The following is a 17,116-nucleotide window of genomic DNA, read 5'->3' as shown; positions in this document are numbered from 1 at the left end:
CGAAAATATACAGAAAAAAAATAAACGAGTTGAGGATAGATTATACTAATATATTACACTAATTCCTGTATCTTTTACTGTCATGTGATATGCAGATGGTTCCTGTGGTTGAAAATAGTGTAAGATCCAGGTGAAAGCGGATGATTTACTGCTAGTGTTGAACCAACGTGTGAGTCACCACAACAACATGCTGCCTAATTCTTGGCTAAATCACCTTCCATAAAGAAAATAATCAATAATAACACTCATCATGTTAAACGAGGATGACATTGCAAAAGACCTGAGGCGTGTTATTCGTAGTGACGGCAGGCTGGGACGGTACACAGCCGAGCAGCCTGGCAGGGCCGTGTGCGTGCGAGACAAAAGCCGCCGTGAATATGTCCTTCTATCGGTTTCGGTCAGTCTACTTGTGAGGGGCCACGCCGGTGTCGTGGAGGGCCGCTCGGCTCGTTCACAAAATGTAAATCTCACTCTTTCTCTCTCTCTGTCTCTTTATCTTTCTGTCTCTCTCTGTCTCACTGTCTGTCTCTTTCTCTCTGTCTCTCCATCTCTTTCTCTTCCTGTTTATCTCTGTCTCCCACTTTATCTCTTTCTGTTTCACTCTTTCTCTCTCTCTCATCTCTTTCTCTCTCTGTCTCTTTATCTTTCTGCCGCTCTGTCTGTTTCTGTCTCTCTGTCTCACTCTGTCTCCATCTCTTTCTCTCTGTATATCTTTCTGTTTCACTCTCTCTCTCTCTCTCCATCTCTGTCTCTTCCTGTTTCTCTCTCTGTCTCTTTATCTTTCTGCCGCTCTGTCTGTTTCTGTCTCTCCGTCTCACTCTGTCTCCGTCTCTCTGTATATCTTTCTGTTTCACTCTCTCTCTCTCTCCATCTCTTTCTCTTCCTGTTTCTCTCTCTGTCTCTCACTCTATCTCTCTCTTTATATATCTTTCTCTCTGTTTCACTCTCTCTCTCTCTCCATCTCTGTCTCTTCCTGTTTCTCTCTCTGTCTCACTCTATCTCTGTCTCTTTCTCTCTCTGTCTATCTCTCTCCGTCTCTTGGGGTGACACTATGAGGTGAAAAACAGGGTGAGGAACAGATGTTGTCACTTAGCGCCGACACCCTGGGGTTTCCCTCAGGGGGGGGATTAGAAGGAGCAGCACTAAGAGCCATTAGAAGTGGTTAATCCATACCTCGTTGTAGCGGTTGATGAGGGGCTGGCGGGAGGCTATGGTGGTCGTGCCGTCCATCTTCACGTACGAGTACTTGTTCTCCAACGTGAACACCTCCAAGATCTGCAACATCTGGCAGAGGCCGAGTGAGAGGGTGAGAGAGAGAGAGAGAGAGAGAGAGAGAGAGAGAGAGAGAGAGAGAGGGTTTAGAGAATGGAGGAAACTCAGCTTCATATGGAGAACAATAGACCTTTAATGTTAAAATCAATGCATTTCAGCTTGAACATAGCCTTCATCAGAGAGAGAGAGACAAAGGAAGAGAAGAGTGTGTGAAAGAGAAAGAAAGTGACAGATAGATGAGAACAAACAGAGAGAAAGAGCAATAGAGAGAGAGAAAGAGCGAGAGAGAGAGGGGGGCAGAGATTTGGATTATCTCTAACAGGATTAGAGCAGATTAATATTACATGGACACAGATACCGACAGGGAGGGTCTCAGGTTCCCTCTGAGGTATAATCTCATTGGTATCGACTACAGACAGCTGGGGCCACACACACACACACACACACACACACACACACACACACACACACACACACACACACACACACACACACACACACACACACACACACACACACACACACACACACACACACACACACACACACACACACACACACACACACACACACACACACACACACACACACACACACACACATAATTGACATAATAGTTTCAGAGGCATGTTGGGGCGTTCTAGGCAGACAATAGGAGACAACAAGGAGAGAGCATCCACTATTGATGACAGCAAACCTAAGGATATTACATAAAGCACCCAAACAACTGCAGATCTATGGAAATATCATAGTCCTCTATGTACCGACATATCATAGTCCTCTATGTACCGACATATCAAGAGTCAGAAATACTTTACAGGATAGGAAAGGTTTTCTTCTAACCATAGCAAATAAACACATATCTAAAAATTAACATTTACAAGGATGAAAACTAAAAGCTAGTATAGGGTCTGTGCTGTAGCATCAATAGCAGCGAGCCAATGTGTTACGACTCTGTCATGTCTGTTACGCGTCCATGACGTGTGTTACGTATCTATGACCTGTGTTACGCGTCCATGACATTATTGCATAATCACATCTGTCAAAATGTATTAAAGGGGACATATTTTAGTCCTTTTCAACAAGTTAATGTATGTCTTTAAGGTCCCCTAAACAAGTTTTTTGCTGAAGTGATTTGCTTTCCGGTTCTCAAGATGATGTTTCAGTGCCTGTAAGGTTCCCTTTAAATTAATGTAAGGTTTGAATTGAACACTACAGAAGTGACATGAGGTGTGTTTCTAACCTGCTTGGACTGAGAGAGAAGAGAAGGACTCTGTGTCCCTGTTTCTAACCTGCTTGGACTGAGAGAGAAGAGAAGGACTCTGTGTCCCTGTTTCTAACCTGCTTGGACTGAGAGAGAAGAGAAGGGCTCTTGTGTCCCTGTTTCTAACCTGCTTGGACTGAGAGAAGAGAAGGACTCTGTGTCCCTGTTTCTAACCTGCTTGGACTGAGAGAAGAGAAGGACTCTGTGTCCCTGTTTCTAACCTGCTTGGACTGAGAGAGAAGAGAAGGACTCTGTGTCCCTGTTTCTAACCTGCTTGGACTGAGTGAAGAGAAGGACTCAGTGTCCCTGTTTCTAACCTGCTTGGACTGAGAGAGAAGAGAATGACTCTGTGTCCCTGTTTCTAACCTGCTTGGACTGAGAGAGAAGAGAAGGACTCTGTGTCCCTGTTTCTAACCTGCTTGGACTGAGAGAGAAGAGAAGGACTCTGTGTCCCTGTTTCTAACCTGCTTGGACTGAGAGAGAAGAGAAGGGCTCTGTGTCCCTGTTTCTAACCTGCTTGGACTGAGAGAAGAGAAGGACTCTGTGTCCCTGTTTCTAACCGGCTTGGACTGAGAGAGAAGAGAAGGACTCTGTGTCCCTGTTTCTAACCTGCTTGGACTGAGAGAAGAGAAGGGCTCTGTGTCCCTGTTTCTAACCTGCTTGGACTGAGAGAGAAGAGAAGGGCTCTGTGTCCCTGTTTCTAACCTGCTTGGACTGGGTGAAGAGAAGGACTCTGTGTCCCTGTTTCTAACCGGCTTGGACTGAGAGAGAAGAGAAGGACTCTGTGTCCCTGTTTCTAACCTGCTTGGACTGGGTGAAGAGAAGGACTCTGTGTCCCTGCTTGAACCAGAGGCGGAGCAGAGACTCCACCACCATCAGTTTGCCCGAGCGCTTCCAGTAGCCGAAGTGCTCCTCCTCCGTCAGCTGGGCCTCTGGGATGCCCCGGAGGATTCGGGGCCCGCCGGAAAACAGGTCCGGGTGGTTACAGATCTTACGGAGCGCGATCAAGCCTGAGAATATCTGGGAATAGCAACACAACACTTGTTAAAATATAGTAATAATAATAGTCATAATAATAATAGTTACTGCTACAGTAGGGTTGGGAAATAACTGATTACAGTTTTTGGTATTCACGTTTTTCTTTTCTTTTTAAAATATATTACAATTAGTTTTTTTTTTTTTTTAAAAGACTGTAAATTACAGATACAAAGAAACATGTTCATGGGTAAAAATTATTTTCTTTGTGAGATTTTGGATGCAAATGTACTTTTCTATTCTTTGAAATAATGGTTAATGGTGGTAAATGATAATAAGAACATTATCGAAGTATGTTTAGCTTTGGACTTGATATATTCTGGAACCATAGTAAAGCAAAAGTAATTCAAAGTAATCAGGTTACATTTCTGAGTGGGTATAGTCCCAAGGCTTCATTACTAGGCTTGCCGCGGTAGTCTGTGTTACAGGTGTTACTAGGTGTTCAAGCTCCACTGAGTACATTACTTGCCCACCGCCCCCAACGGCGTAGCGTTTAACATTTTTATTTTATTTTTATTAAATAAAACACATTTCGTAAATTTTCGCACATCAGTGACCACATTCAACAAACAACGCTACATAAGGCTGCAGCTACATTGATCCGTCAATGAATGGAAAGAAAATTGACGGAAGGTATTCGTTTCAGTTGGTTTATTTTTAAATTAGAACATAACGTCAACTCCGTCTGTCTGACACATGGATACTAGTTGTTGAAAATGTATTAAAAAGAGACGTAGGCGGACAGACACAGCGGATCAATGTAGCCACATAACTTTAAAGATCAAAGTAACGTCTCTACTGCACGTGTAATTGGGGTGGGACAGGCCAGCATTGAGCATTGACCGTAGCAGACTACAGAGAGTGGCACGTTCAGCCGAACGCACAATTGGAGGGGGGCTTCCCACTCTCCAGAACATTTACAACAAGCGGTGCATGGGTAAGGCTAAGATAATTATCAAAGACTCCAGCCACCCAAACAACTGCCTCTTTGAACTGCTGCGGTCAGGCAAGCGATACCGGAGTCTCATGGCAAGCACAGAAAGACTCAGAAGAAGCTTCTATCCCCAGGCCATCAGGATGCTCAACGAACAATAACACTATGTAACAACCATCAAATGCACTCACAGCACACACATCCACACGCACACACTCACTTTAAACAAACAACTCACTGCAGCACCCACTTTACACACTTTAGAACACCTAAACACACTTTATATTTATTGGTAAAGAATTTGCACTACAACCCATACCTCATTACACCTTACTGTAAATTGTACCTCATCCCATTTCTACTTTGCACTATATAGTATATTAGTATATTGTATGGTAACTCAGTTACTTCTACTCTGCATTGAACATTGTACATATGTACATACTGAACACTTGTGTCCACGTACGTGACTTCTATTTTTACTTGCTATACTTATTTTATTTTATACTTATCTATTTTTGTCTAGCACAGTCTCTGGAGCGTAATAGAAATAATCATTTTGTATAAAAGTATTCTGTACTTCTGTATGACAACTAATAAAGAAACTTGAAACTTGAGCTGTGGGTCACAGTGGCCGGGGGAGTGGGGGAGGACATGTCTTTTGTAGTGTCTTTTGTGTTGTCTGTAATAGTACAAGTTGGTTTTTATGTTCTGTATTTAATTAGTATTATTGCTAATGTCGTTATTGTTGCTATTATTATTATTTTTATTTTTTTTAATTTTTTTTATTATTGCAAAACAAAACTTATTAAAAGTCAGTACTCAACACACAATGTATAATGAAACTTTCAGTAAAGGTGGTTAAAATATATGCAAGTACAGAAACAGGATAAAACAAAAATAGTCAATAATAACATTTTAACCGTATACCGTGTATATCCAGCGAAGTTACAATTATATAAATGTTAGTATATAATATACCCCTAATACCTATTTTCTAAAACCCTACACACATATGCTCCAGCTCAAACCCCCCCCTCCCGGACCCCCTCTTGGATAGTACCTCCATTATCCCTCACTCCTAACCAGACATCACCATTATAGGCTAGCTTTTATTCTCTCCACCACTTCTAACCACATTAACATTTTGGATTCATTGAGCCCCAGAATTCTTGCTGTTGATATTTCTTGATATATCACATCGAGATATGTAAGAAACCACACTTTCCGGCACATTTTTTCCGGTTGAAACCAACGTGATGCAATCAGTTTTTTAGCTACTGTGATACCCGATAAAACCAATCTTTTTAGTTGTGGGTTCACTGCAAACTCAAAAACATCATTCAATAGCAATACCGCGGGGTGTACAGGTATATTCCAAACTACGAGTATTGATAATTGTTGGGACACATCTTTCCAGAATGCCTTAACTGGTGGGCAGTCCCAATACATGTGCATAAATGTTCCTTCGTCCCCATTTGTACATTGGGAGCATTTGGAGTCTTGTATAAGCCCCATTTTGCACAGCCTTATAGGAGTCAAGTATGTCCTGTGAATATAGTTCAGATTGATTTGTTGATGATCCGGGTTCCTTGATGTAAGTCGGACATTTGCCCAGGCTCCTTGCCAATCAAAGTCATTTTCCAGGTCTGGTATATCCCTCCTCCAGACATTGTCTAGTTGAAGGGTTTCGTACGAGGACGTTAGTAATTGATAATAAAAACCTGATACAAAACCTCCCAATGTATCTCTTCATATTATTATTGTTGTGGTACTGTGTGGTCTTATTATTACTGCATTGCCTTGTTTTATGTTTAAAATAAAAAAAAATTAAATACATTTGATAATAAAAAAATATCAAAGTAAGTGCTCTACACATATTGAGCGTCCCGATGTAAAATGTCCGGTGTCACCGGTAATACCGGTGTTGTCGTGAGTTTATTAGTCAAGGGGAATTTCACATCACCACGGCAACCCAACTGATCACACATAATGTAATGAGTAATCCGAGAGGAACCTTCTCCACGAGGACCGGGTGACTAAGACACACAAACGAAACGACTGGTATAGAGGGTACAACTGAATTCGCAGTGTATTCTTCAAGCGCTGCGCCTTTTAACAAATAAACAACATTTACTTTAGTCTGTTGAGTTGTCTGAATGAGTTTACATAATTTATTTACACACACAATAAAGGTTGCGTTTCTGATGAAGGCCCCATGGTCACTGCATTAGTAATGGTGGTTAATGGACTGAGAGTGACCACTCAGTGTGTGTGTGTGTGTGTGTGTGTGTGTGTGTGTGTGTGTGTGTGTGTGTGTGTGTGTGTGTGTGTGTGAACTGCTGTGGTCACCCCTGGCTCTCTGACCATGTCCATTTGGGTCAGTGGTGATAAATGGCTGGTGAGAGGGAGTCTCTCCTGGGTAGACCCTGGGCTAATGTGAGAAGACCAACCGGCAAGCTCCTTAAAGAGACCTTCATCAAGAACACTTGACTCAAGCATGCAGCTATTAGGAGCGTAATAACATGAACTTGGCAAGAAAAAGAAGAAGAAGAAGAAGAAGCTAATTAACACTTCAGGGTGTTAACAGAGAGGAACAGTGTACAAAGAAAGGTCTAAATGAGTCCCAGCGAGTGAGTGAGCGAGTCAGAGAGGAGGGAGAGGGCGATGGACATTCATCAGCCGGCAGGTTAAATAATGAATAAGGTCTTGTCTTGTTCCTGGAAGTCTTCTCCTGAACACAAGTTAACCCTCCTTGTCCTTATTATAAAAGATACAGGCCATGCAAGAACCTCCTTGTCCTTATTATAAAAGGTACATGCCATGCAAGAACCTCAATGAAATGTGCTCCAAAAATGTCCGATAGTAGTTTAAGTACTCAATAATGGCCAGGTGAAACCGCCGTCTGCACCTTTGTTTACAGTTTATTTCTCTTATATCTTTTTATTCAGAGTTAATTATATTGTTTAGTAATGTTTACACTGTTTATTTGACTTGTACCTCCCCTCCCCCCTCCCATGGGGAATTGTAGATGTCATAGCAGCATGGGGGAGGGGGAAGGGGAGGTACAGGTATAAGCAGGGTAATAGTAGAAAGGCATAAATATAGGCAATACAATTTGATCTGAATATAAAAATAAGAGAGAAAATAAACAGTGTAAACATTATTTGAACAGGAAGGAGGGCTGAACTAAGCGAAGGGATGCCCCGATCACGTTTTTTGCCACCGATACCGATCACAGATCGTCTTGAGCCATATCGGCCGATACAGATACGATATCGATCATTTTTGATTAAAAAATAATAATAAAAAATAATTTTATATAATTCTTTTTTTTATAAAATATATATATTATATAATTAGACTTGTACTTGTAGTTGTATTATCTGCGAGACATCGCCACCATGCAACAAGTCAAAATGCTCGCTATCTGCAAACAGCTCCACTGTCTGTGTGTACTCAAGTAGCCTCCAGCTACGGCCAGGATTCTCCGGCGCTGCAGCTGGACCCTATTGGTATAAATCACATTCAGCATGCCCTCAGCCCGAATACGCATCGAATCAATCTTATTAGACATTGATATCAGGAGCTATCTGTAGCTACTGCTAGTCGGCTAGATAACGTTAAGACAACGCCTCAGTGAACTATTTAGTTTAGAGCTAACGTGAGCTACAGAGTCAACGGAGGTAACCTATCATGCACTCGACTATTGCTGGAGCATTTGTTGATATCAGCAGCTATCAGTAGCTAGCCAGCTAGATAACGTTAGACAATGCCTCATGTAGTCACTGGGTCATTTAGTTTAAACAGTAACGTTAGCTCGGTAGGTAGCCAACGTTAGCTCACGTCGCATGCACTAGAGCAGACTGTTGCCGGAGGCAGCCTCTTGTTTACATGGGTGCGGGAGGGGCAGGAGGAGCCGTACGCTGCAAGCAGCTCTGTGTGTCTGAGAGAGAGCAGTGAGATCTCCGCTAAGAATTGGACCATGTTTTTCGATCGGTTTTGACGATCGGCGAAAATAAAGCATTATCACCGATCACCAATCTCATATTTATACTGAATATCGGCCGATACCGATCGGGGCATCCCATTGAAGAGTGCCTGGAACTTCTTTGTTTTTTCAAGTGTAAACATTATATTTAACTCTGAATATAAAAATATAAGAAACCGTGACCCCTTATCAAACAGAGACATCTCAGCTACACCACTTCCTGTCTCTGTTACGAGGCACTCTATACCGACGTCCGGTGAAAAGTGGGAAAAGGTGGAAAAACCCGATGCACATGTGTGTCCTGACTCCTGACCGCTTGAACCAGGGTGCTTTTTGATACTGAATGCAATGCCGCCTAATGCCTCATTTATACTCAGACTCCAAAGTGGTTGCAAAGGTTGCAACCTAGCAAGCCTATACCGGTGACGCCTACAAGCAGCTGGCCAAAAATAAAGCATTCTGTATTTTGTTGTGACAATTAATAAATTAATTAACTTGAAACTTGAATGTAACTGGCCAAAAATTTAACTGTGTCAAATCTACACGTGGTGACGTGGAAAGCAGAGAGCTGCGATTGCCCGTTGCCAATTACTGGGAGCTTCCATTGTTGATTGTGATTAGCTACATTACAAACACGGACCATATCGAAGAAAGACTGGCAGAGGAAGTCCGAAAATATAGCCATTTGTACAACACAACGGAGCACAGCCACCTAGTGGTTCGGTGGTGTACTGCAACTTACGTGCAAGTCACCTTTCAGCATCTGATAGACCTCTTTGGAATCTATGAAGCTCTGGTACACCTCCCGCTGCTCCTCCGTTAACCTGCAGAACAGAACCTACACACACACACACACACACACACACACACACACACACACACACACACACACACACACACACACACACACACACACACACACACACACACACACACACACACACACACACACACACACACACACACACACACACACACACACACACACACACACACACACACACACACACACACACACACACACACACACACACACAGTGAGAGCATGTAATGAGTGGTGAACATCTCTCTTTAAAGCCCCCTGATGAAGTGGAGATATAAGAAGAAGCCTGGCTCTGCGCCCCCCCCCCCCCCCCCCCCCCCCCCTCCCCCTCCCCCTCCCCCTCCCCAGGGGAGACACTTAATGAGCTGAGCAGGACTGGAGGAGTCAGAGCCACTGAGGACAGACCAGAGATCAGCTGCATTAATGAATACCCCAGACCTTTTACTTTACCGGGACTTTATTAGTCGGCTTGGTGGCGGACAAGGACAACGCGCACATTCATCAACTTCTCTTTAGAATGTGGCACATACGCTCACGCCCGCTCAGACAAACACCTCCCCCGTTACGGGAGCCGAGCGGAGCATGTGATCGATAGCGGAGACGGAGCGAGCGCCGGCCAGAGCAGTGTTGAGACACAATGAGAGATTCCCCGATATTCCTTCACCTGTGGGCCGCCGCGGCTGGGTAAGAAACAACCGGCGCTGCCTGCTGGGGAATAACGAGGAATTAAGAAATATTATAATGTCGCCACCGACCGCACCCTCCAAACAAACAGGAGTTAAAAAGGCACAATCTGTGATTAATGGTGGCCCCTGTTGACCCGCCACTAACGTCTTTGTTTACATGGTAGTTGATTGGATTGAAGACACCACACACACACTCTTTGAAATGTATTGAAGGACTGACAGGCATGATGTTTGTAAACAGGTAGGGTGAAACAGTTAAAAGAATCTTGCCTTCCATTTGCAAGTCGAATTATATGAATATAAACAAAATCTAGATGGTAGTCCTGGAATGTAGCTTTAAAAAGGAACACAGCAACGTTATGGGAAATGCACTCACTGTGTTCTCCAGAGTCAGACAAGAAGATATATACCACTTTCCTCAGTAGAAAGCGATCCGGCTGCAAGCTAGCCTAGCGATGAATGTGAGAGGATGCGTACTGACTAGCTCAGCTAAAACTCTGGGAGAGGTGTTAGTTGGCCAACGTCCAAGCTAGCCACTACGCATCCGCTTCCATTCATTTGTGCTGAGCTAGGCTAGCGTGCAGCGGGATAGCTTTCTATTCGACGCACAGAGAGGAAATTGGTATCCATCTTCTTGTCCGACTCTGGTGAGCGCATTTCCCACAATGTTGGCGTGTTCCTTTATTAAATTTCTTTTTTAATTATCTTTTCCCCCCTTCTTTTTCCGTTTTTCTCCCATCCCAATGTTAGTCGTTATGTCAATTCCCAATCTCCTTCCTGGTTGTTGCGCACTCTACCCCCTACCGTCGGTCCGGGAGGGCGGAGACTATCACATGCTTCCTCCGACACATGTGTAGCCAGCCCACCTCTTCTTTTCACCTGGCAGCGCGGACTCTCACTGGGAGAGTGTAACGTGTGGAAGGGTCACACTACCTCCCCCAGATCCTTCCCTCGCTGTGCAGGCGCCCCGACCGAACTGTAGGAGTCGCTGTTTACAACGACCAGGATACCACCACTCTAACACTGCCAATTGTGTTAGTATGGACGGTCGGCCAAGCCTGAAGCACCACAGCTGGATTCGATCCCACTGTCTCTGTGGTGGTAGACAGACGCTTAGTCCGCTGCGCTACCCAGCCGCCCTGTTGGCGTGTTCCTTTAAGTAGTCATGAAGTCTGGAATTCTGCTTTTACCAGAGTCAAGTGTTCATGAGACCAATTTTAGGCTGCGTGTCCACTGTGCAGATCGGCATTTTTGGCACTAGCTTATTTTCCTTGTTTGTTTCAATGAAAACATTGCGCTCATTGCGTGTTCCCGAACAGAGCAACAATGGGTTTCCAATAGTAGCACGGCAACAAGAGCAGCCGTGAACAGCACTTCCCTCGAGCATCTGTTTTGGCGCTGCTAACTAAAGAGTGCCTGGTGGACACTTGGTGCTGCATCCCGGCAGAAGAATGAAAGCAGCGATGATACCGAAACCAGAAAAAACACCCACATATACCTGTTCGTTTTTGTCAGGTAAGGAGAGGCTGGCCTTGACATCTGCCTTCATCCGTCTGAGCAGGTAAGGGTTAATGGTGTCCCTCAGCACGCAGGCACACTTATAGGCTGTCTGGACCTGGAAACACAACAAAGATAAGGGTTAATGGTGTCCCATATGTTTGCATTAAACCATGAAGATGCTTTCAAAAATAATTAAATGAAAAGTTTTTAAAAATGTACTAAGAGTAGTCTACTGACACACTAATTAATTTTTTTTTTTACTGTAAGACAATTTATACAAAAACTCTTGGGTGCCTAAGTCTTTTGCACAGTACTGTGTTTTCTATCCACTTATTAAAAAAAAACACACACACACACACACTTTATATATACACACTACTGTGAGAAAATAATAATCACACACAAAGGGATAATGGCTTATAGCAGACTTAATGATTTTAGAATATTTCAGATAATGAAATTAAATGTTTATCATCAACTATCCAGTTAGTGTAACATTTGGCTACTTCTAATCATTGAACGTAGAGAGAGAGAGAGCGAGCAAGAGAGCCAGTCCTCCCCCGTGATGTATTAGGTTTGAGTTAGAGCTTCTTAGTTGCCGTAGTTGATGATGTCACACTATGTTGGAACCTGGAGGAGCCCGATGCATGAAGCGATATCAAGTCAAGAGTTTTAATTGTCACGGCATACAGGTATACAATGAAATGCGGGTGGTCTTGCCCGCAACGATGTGCAATACAGTGGTACATATAATAGAATCAAAAGAAGAAACAACATTGTGCAGTAACAGGTAGCAGGTAACATGGAGTGACATCTCGGTATCTGTACATAGTTATTTACAGAGCATGTGTGACATGCTAGTTAGCTTTGGTAGTGCAATACACTGTTCCTGTTATTCTAATTCTAATTCTTATATAATGTAACAAATAGCCAATATATGTGAAGTTATCTTTGAACCTCTGTTGTCAAGCCTCGTCAATATACCCCCCCCCCCCCCTTCCTCACTAATGGAACTGGTGTCGTGGAGTCACCAGTCACTCTGTGACTCCGCTGTCTAGGGTACGGCTAACGTTAGTTCGCTTAGCGGCAAGCGTTAGCCCGTTGCTCGCGTCAATTCAATTCAAGGTCCGCACTTGTCTGTGTCTAATGCAATGACAATTGCATGTCATTGAAAGTTCGTGCTGGTCTGTGTCTATAATGAAATGAGGAAAGTGTTGCGCTAAACTAAAGCAAGTCTCATCTCAGCCGCGGCGGCTTAGAAACTGACGTGACAACATATACTCGATGTTCACAATATAGTAATTTACTACATCTCATGTAGAACAAGCCGCGATACATCGAGTATACTCGATATATCACCCAGCCCTACCCTCAGGACACAGGCACACTTATAGGCTGTCTGGACCTGGAAACAAAAAAAAGATTCAAATGTAACGAAAAGAAGTTTGGCATCCAACCAGTGCAAAAAAATATATATTAACAAACCATCTTACTGTCTTTTTACTGCTACAGTATGTACTATTAATATGCTACTATACTTGTACTACTACCTATCATGCTAATATGTCTATACTACTATGCACTCAGAGTGTAACACTCAAGCTCATTACTATTTGACCAACAACGCCACTGGACCCTTAGCTGCCAGAGATGTATCTCCTGCTGACTTGTTGTTCACAATTTGTAAGTCACTTTGGATAAAAGCGTCAGCTAAATGACTAAATGTAACTTTAACAGTAAAGTGTCTTTATCCAAATCCGCTTAAAAGGAACATGCCAACATTGTGGGAAATTAGCTTACTATCCTCTTAAAATCCGTACCACCCCACCCGTTCACTTCGGTCCTCTTCCACTGCTTCCCTCACTGTCCCGTCATCCAAACTTAAAAGTTTTGGTGACCGGGCATTTTCACGAGCTGCACCCCGACTTTGGAACACCCTCCCTCAGACAGTCCGAGACTCTCGCTCACTCTCCACCTTTAAATCCCGACTCAAAACCTACCTGTTCTCCCAAGCATTCAACCTTCCCCACCCATAACCACCCTCATCCAACCTACCACCTCCCCTTCCCTACTTTCTCTCCGTCTCCTGTACCGCCCCTCCCCTCGGTTTCCTTACTTCCCTGACTGTTCCCCTACTGGACTCTGTATTTGTTACTTGTTACCCGTGGTTTTATGTCCTGTGTATTCATACTGTTGCTTATTCCCTGTGGTTCTTTGTTTCTCTGTTCATTTGTTTTGCTCATTGTCAGCGTCTTTGGGTTCTTGAAAAGCGCTTCATAAAAAAAAAAGTATTATTATTATTATTATTAAATGTGCTTAAGAAGATAGATACCACTAGCCCAGCTTAGAATTCCGGGAGGGGTATTTTTGGGCAACAGCTAGGCTAGCTGGTCCGTATCTGCTTATCATTCATTTGTGCTAAACTAGGCTAGCTTGCAGCCGGATAGCTTTCTACTGAACACACAGAAAGGAAATTGGTATCTATCTTCTTGTCCGACTCCGGAGAAAACGGTAAGTGCATTTCTCATAATGTTGGCGTGTTCCTTTAATAGTACCACGAGTGCATGTATTTTCAGTAGGGATGTCCGATATTATCGGCCTACCGATATTATCGGCCGATATCGGCATTAAAATGTGATATCGGAAAATATCTGTATCGGTTTTCAAATTATTATAATTTTTTTTACATTTCTATAACCTTTATTTACCCAGCCAAGCAAGTAAGAACAAATTCTGATTTTATTTATTGTCAAAAGTATGCATAATGTTGTGTTAATTCCACAACAAGAGATATGTAATGTTAATTACATGAAATTATTCTATTTTTTGGGGGGGGGGGGGGGGGGGGAACCCTGCATATATCGGTATCGGTTGATATCGGTATCGTAAATTAAGAGTTGGACAATATCGGTATATCGGTATCGGTAAAAAAGCCAATATCGAGCATCCCTAATTTTCAGTATGGGTATCCCTGTCCTGTGGGAATCAAGCCATGATAGCGCCATATTTCATCTATTGAGCTACAGAGAGTGACAACAGACGCCCGATACATTTACGATCATCTCCTGTGGAAAACGACACGTTGTCAAACAACAGGAACACGTCATTCACAGCCTCAAACCATTCCTGGGCCTCTCACACCTGTCAGTGTGCGTGTGTCCCCGGGCATGACTGTCATTTAGCCTCTCTCTCTCCTCCCTCCCTCCCTCCCGACCTCCCTCTCTCCATTCATCCCTCTCTCCCTCCCTCTCAGCAGAAAGAGCCATTAAACATTGATCAGAGACAGTGCTGTTCGTCTCTGGGGATGGAGCCCTTCTCTTTCATCATCAGTACTACTGGCTTGCTCCATTTGATGGTGTGTGTGCGTGTGTGTGTGCGTGTGTGGTTTTTCAACACGATGGGGGGTGCTGCAACATGCCTGGTCTAAGGCAGCGTGTCTATAGCAAATATATTTTTATATTTAAAAAAGAATAACAATAATTTGAACCCATTTCAACTTTAGCGCTCAGAAAGGCAAAAAAATGCACAGCTCTCAGTGCAGCTGGGAAGGCATGATTAGTACGGTCAGCCAGCACTGAGGAGACACGTCAGTGGACACGCCTGACCCAGCAGTGGGAGCAGGGAGGAGCCCTCAGCCTGCTACAGCTCATCTAGACCCAGGGCTAAAGGACAGTTAGCCATTTAAACAGCAGCTCACTAGGGGGCCGGGGAGCATCAGAGAGGAGAGCTGGAGGGGACAATAACTAAACCCACTGGACTAGAGGGCCCACTGGAGACCAGCAGAGAGGAGAGGATGGGAGAGGATGTGAGAGGAGAGGAGAGGAGAGGAGAGGAGAGGAGAGGAGGGGAGGGGAGAGGAGGGGATAGGAGAGGAGAGGGGAGGAGAGGAGGGGAGAGGAGAAGAGAGGAGGGGAGAGGAGAAGAGAGGAGAGGAGGGGAGAGGAGGGGAGAGGAGATGAGAGGAGAGGAGGGGAGATGAGAGGAGAGGAGGAGAGGAGAGGAGGAGAGGAGAGGAGGGGAGGGGAGAGGGGAGGGGAGAGGAGAGGAGAGGAGAGGAGAGGAGGGGAGAGGAGAGGAGAGGAGAGGAGAGGAGAGGAGAGGAGAGGAGAGGAGAGGAGAGGAGAGGAGAGGAGAAGGCAGGGGATGAGAGGAGAGGCAAGGATGAGAAGAGGAGAGGGAAAGAGGAGAGGAGAGGGAAAGAGGAGAGGGCAGGAGGAGAGGACAGGCGAGGAGAGGAGAGGAGAGGGAAAGAGGAGAGGAGAGGGCAGGCGAGGAGAGGAGAGGGAGAGGCAAGGAGAGGAGAGGATGGGGAAAGAAGACAGGAGAGGAGAGGGAACGAGGAGAGGGGATGGAGAGGCAAGGATAGGAGGGGGAAATAAGACAGGAGAGGGGAGGGAAGGAGAGGAGGGGGAAAGAGGACATCAGAGGAGAGAGGAGAAGGAAGGAGGAGAGAAGGGGGGGGGCAGATCAGTTAATCCAGAGATCTCTGGGTAAGTTGCTGAGTAGGTTCACATGGGGGTATAATAACCTACACATGTTACAGTAATGGATCCCACAACCCCCCCCCCCTCCCCCAACACACTTTTAACACACACACACACACACACACACACACACACACGCACGCACACGCTTCAGCTAAGGGCCAGCTCTTGCTGCTGTGAGTGTTTGCAGGGGAGGAGGAGGATAAGGCAGACAACTAAGCCCTCTCTGACCATTTAATAACATCAATAATTAGTAAAGGTTTTTATTATCGACAGCGGAAGAAGCATCAATGGCCCATCTTAAATAATTAAATCTATACAGTCAGTGGGTTATTAACGACTGCACCCTAATGACAAAGGGCTAGATTTGAGCTCAAAGGCTCTTGCATTTTAGCCCCCCCCTCTCTCTCACTCACTCACGCACGCACACACACACACGGGACGAGTCCCATCACATGGATCTGTCGCTTGGTTCAGCTCGTTCTCAATCTCAAACTTGTCTGCTTCCAACTACCTCCTCATTACAGTGAAGTCACAGCAAAAAGCGTGTTGTTTATTAGGGGATGATGCACTGATACCAACACCTCTGTGTTTTCCCACACGGCGACTTACTAGTGGTGGCCCGCCACAATATAAGACACCCTGCACCCCGCCCGCCACCACAAATAATAAAAGAACCCACTGGGAAGACTGCTCCAGTATTATACAGGTGCAGCTCAATACATTTGAATATTGTGGAAGTCTATATATTTAGCTGTATTGATGCAGTCATTTGTGCAAAAGGAGCCCCAACCAAGTATACATGAACATACTTTTCAGAAGGCCGACATTGCTATATACAAAAGAAAAATACATCCATTTCCTATTTTTTATTGGTGATACAGAATTTGGGGCTTTCATGAGCTGTAAGACATAATCATCTAAATTAAAACGAATAAAGGCTTGAAATATTTCACTTTGTGTGTAATGAATCTATAATCTATGAGTTTCGCTTTTTGAATTGAATTACTGAAATAAAATAACTTTTCCACGATATTCTAATGTATTGAGCTGCACCTGTATACCGATACCAGGCTTAAACACGGTGTCCGTATCAGAACATTCTCGCGGTACTTTCAGTCCGATAC

General features: G+C 44.2%; 1 protein-coding gene across 2 annotated transcripts in view; it reads right to left on the bottom strand.

Moving 5' to 3' along the window:
* ercc6 (excision repair cross-complementation group 6) overlaps positions 1-17,116 on the bottom strand; it is a 101,841-nt gene that overhangs the window by 34,389 nt on the left and 50,336 nt on the right. For both annotated transcript variants that reach the window (XM_084321288.1, XM_084321287.1), the window contains exons 12-15: positions 11,504-11,620; positions 9,239-9,334; positions 3,338-3,556; positions 1,174-1,284 (exon numbers count right to left, since the gene is read on the bottom strand). In XM_084321288.1, coding sequence (XP_084177414.1) covers positions 1,174-1,284; positions 3,338-3,556; positions 9,239-9,334; positions 11,504-11,620 — 543 coding nt within the window. The remainder of the gene's footprint in view (positions 1-1,173; positions 1,285-3,337; positions 3,557-9,238; positions 9,335-11,503; positions 11,621-17,116) is intronic.

Source organism: Notolepis coatsorum (genome assembly GCF_963971535.1).
Source record: "Notolepis coatsorum genome assembly, chromosome: 9".
Classification (NCBI taxonomy): domain Eukaryota; kingdom Metazoa; phylum Chordata; class Actinopteri; order Aulopiformes; family Paralepididae; genus Notolepis; species Notolepis coatsorum.
This window is presented reverse-complemented; position numbering and strand designations above follow the sequence as displayed.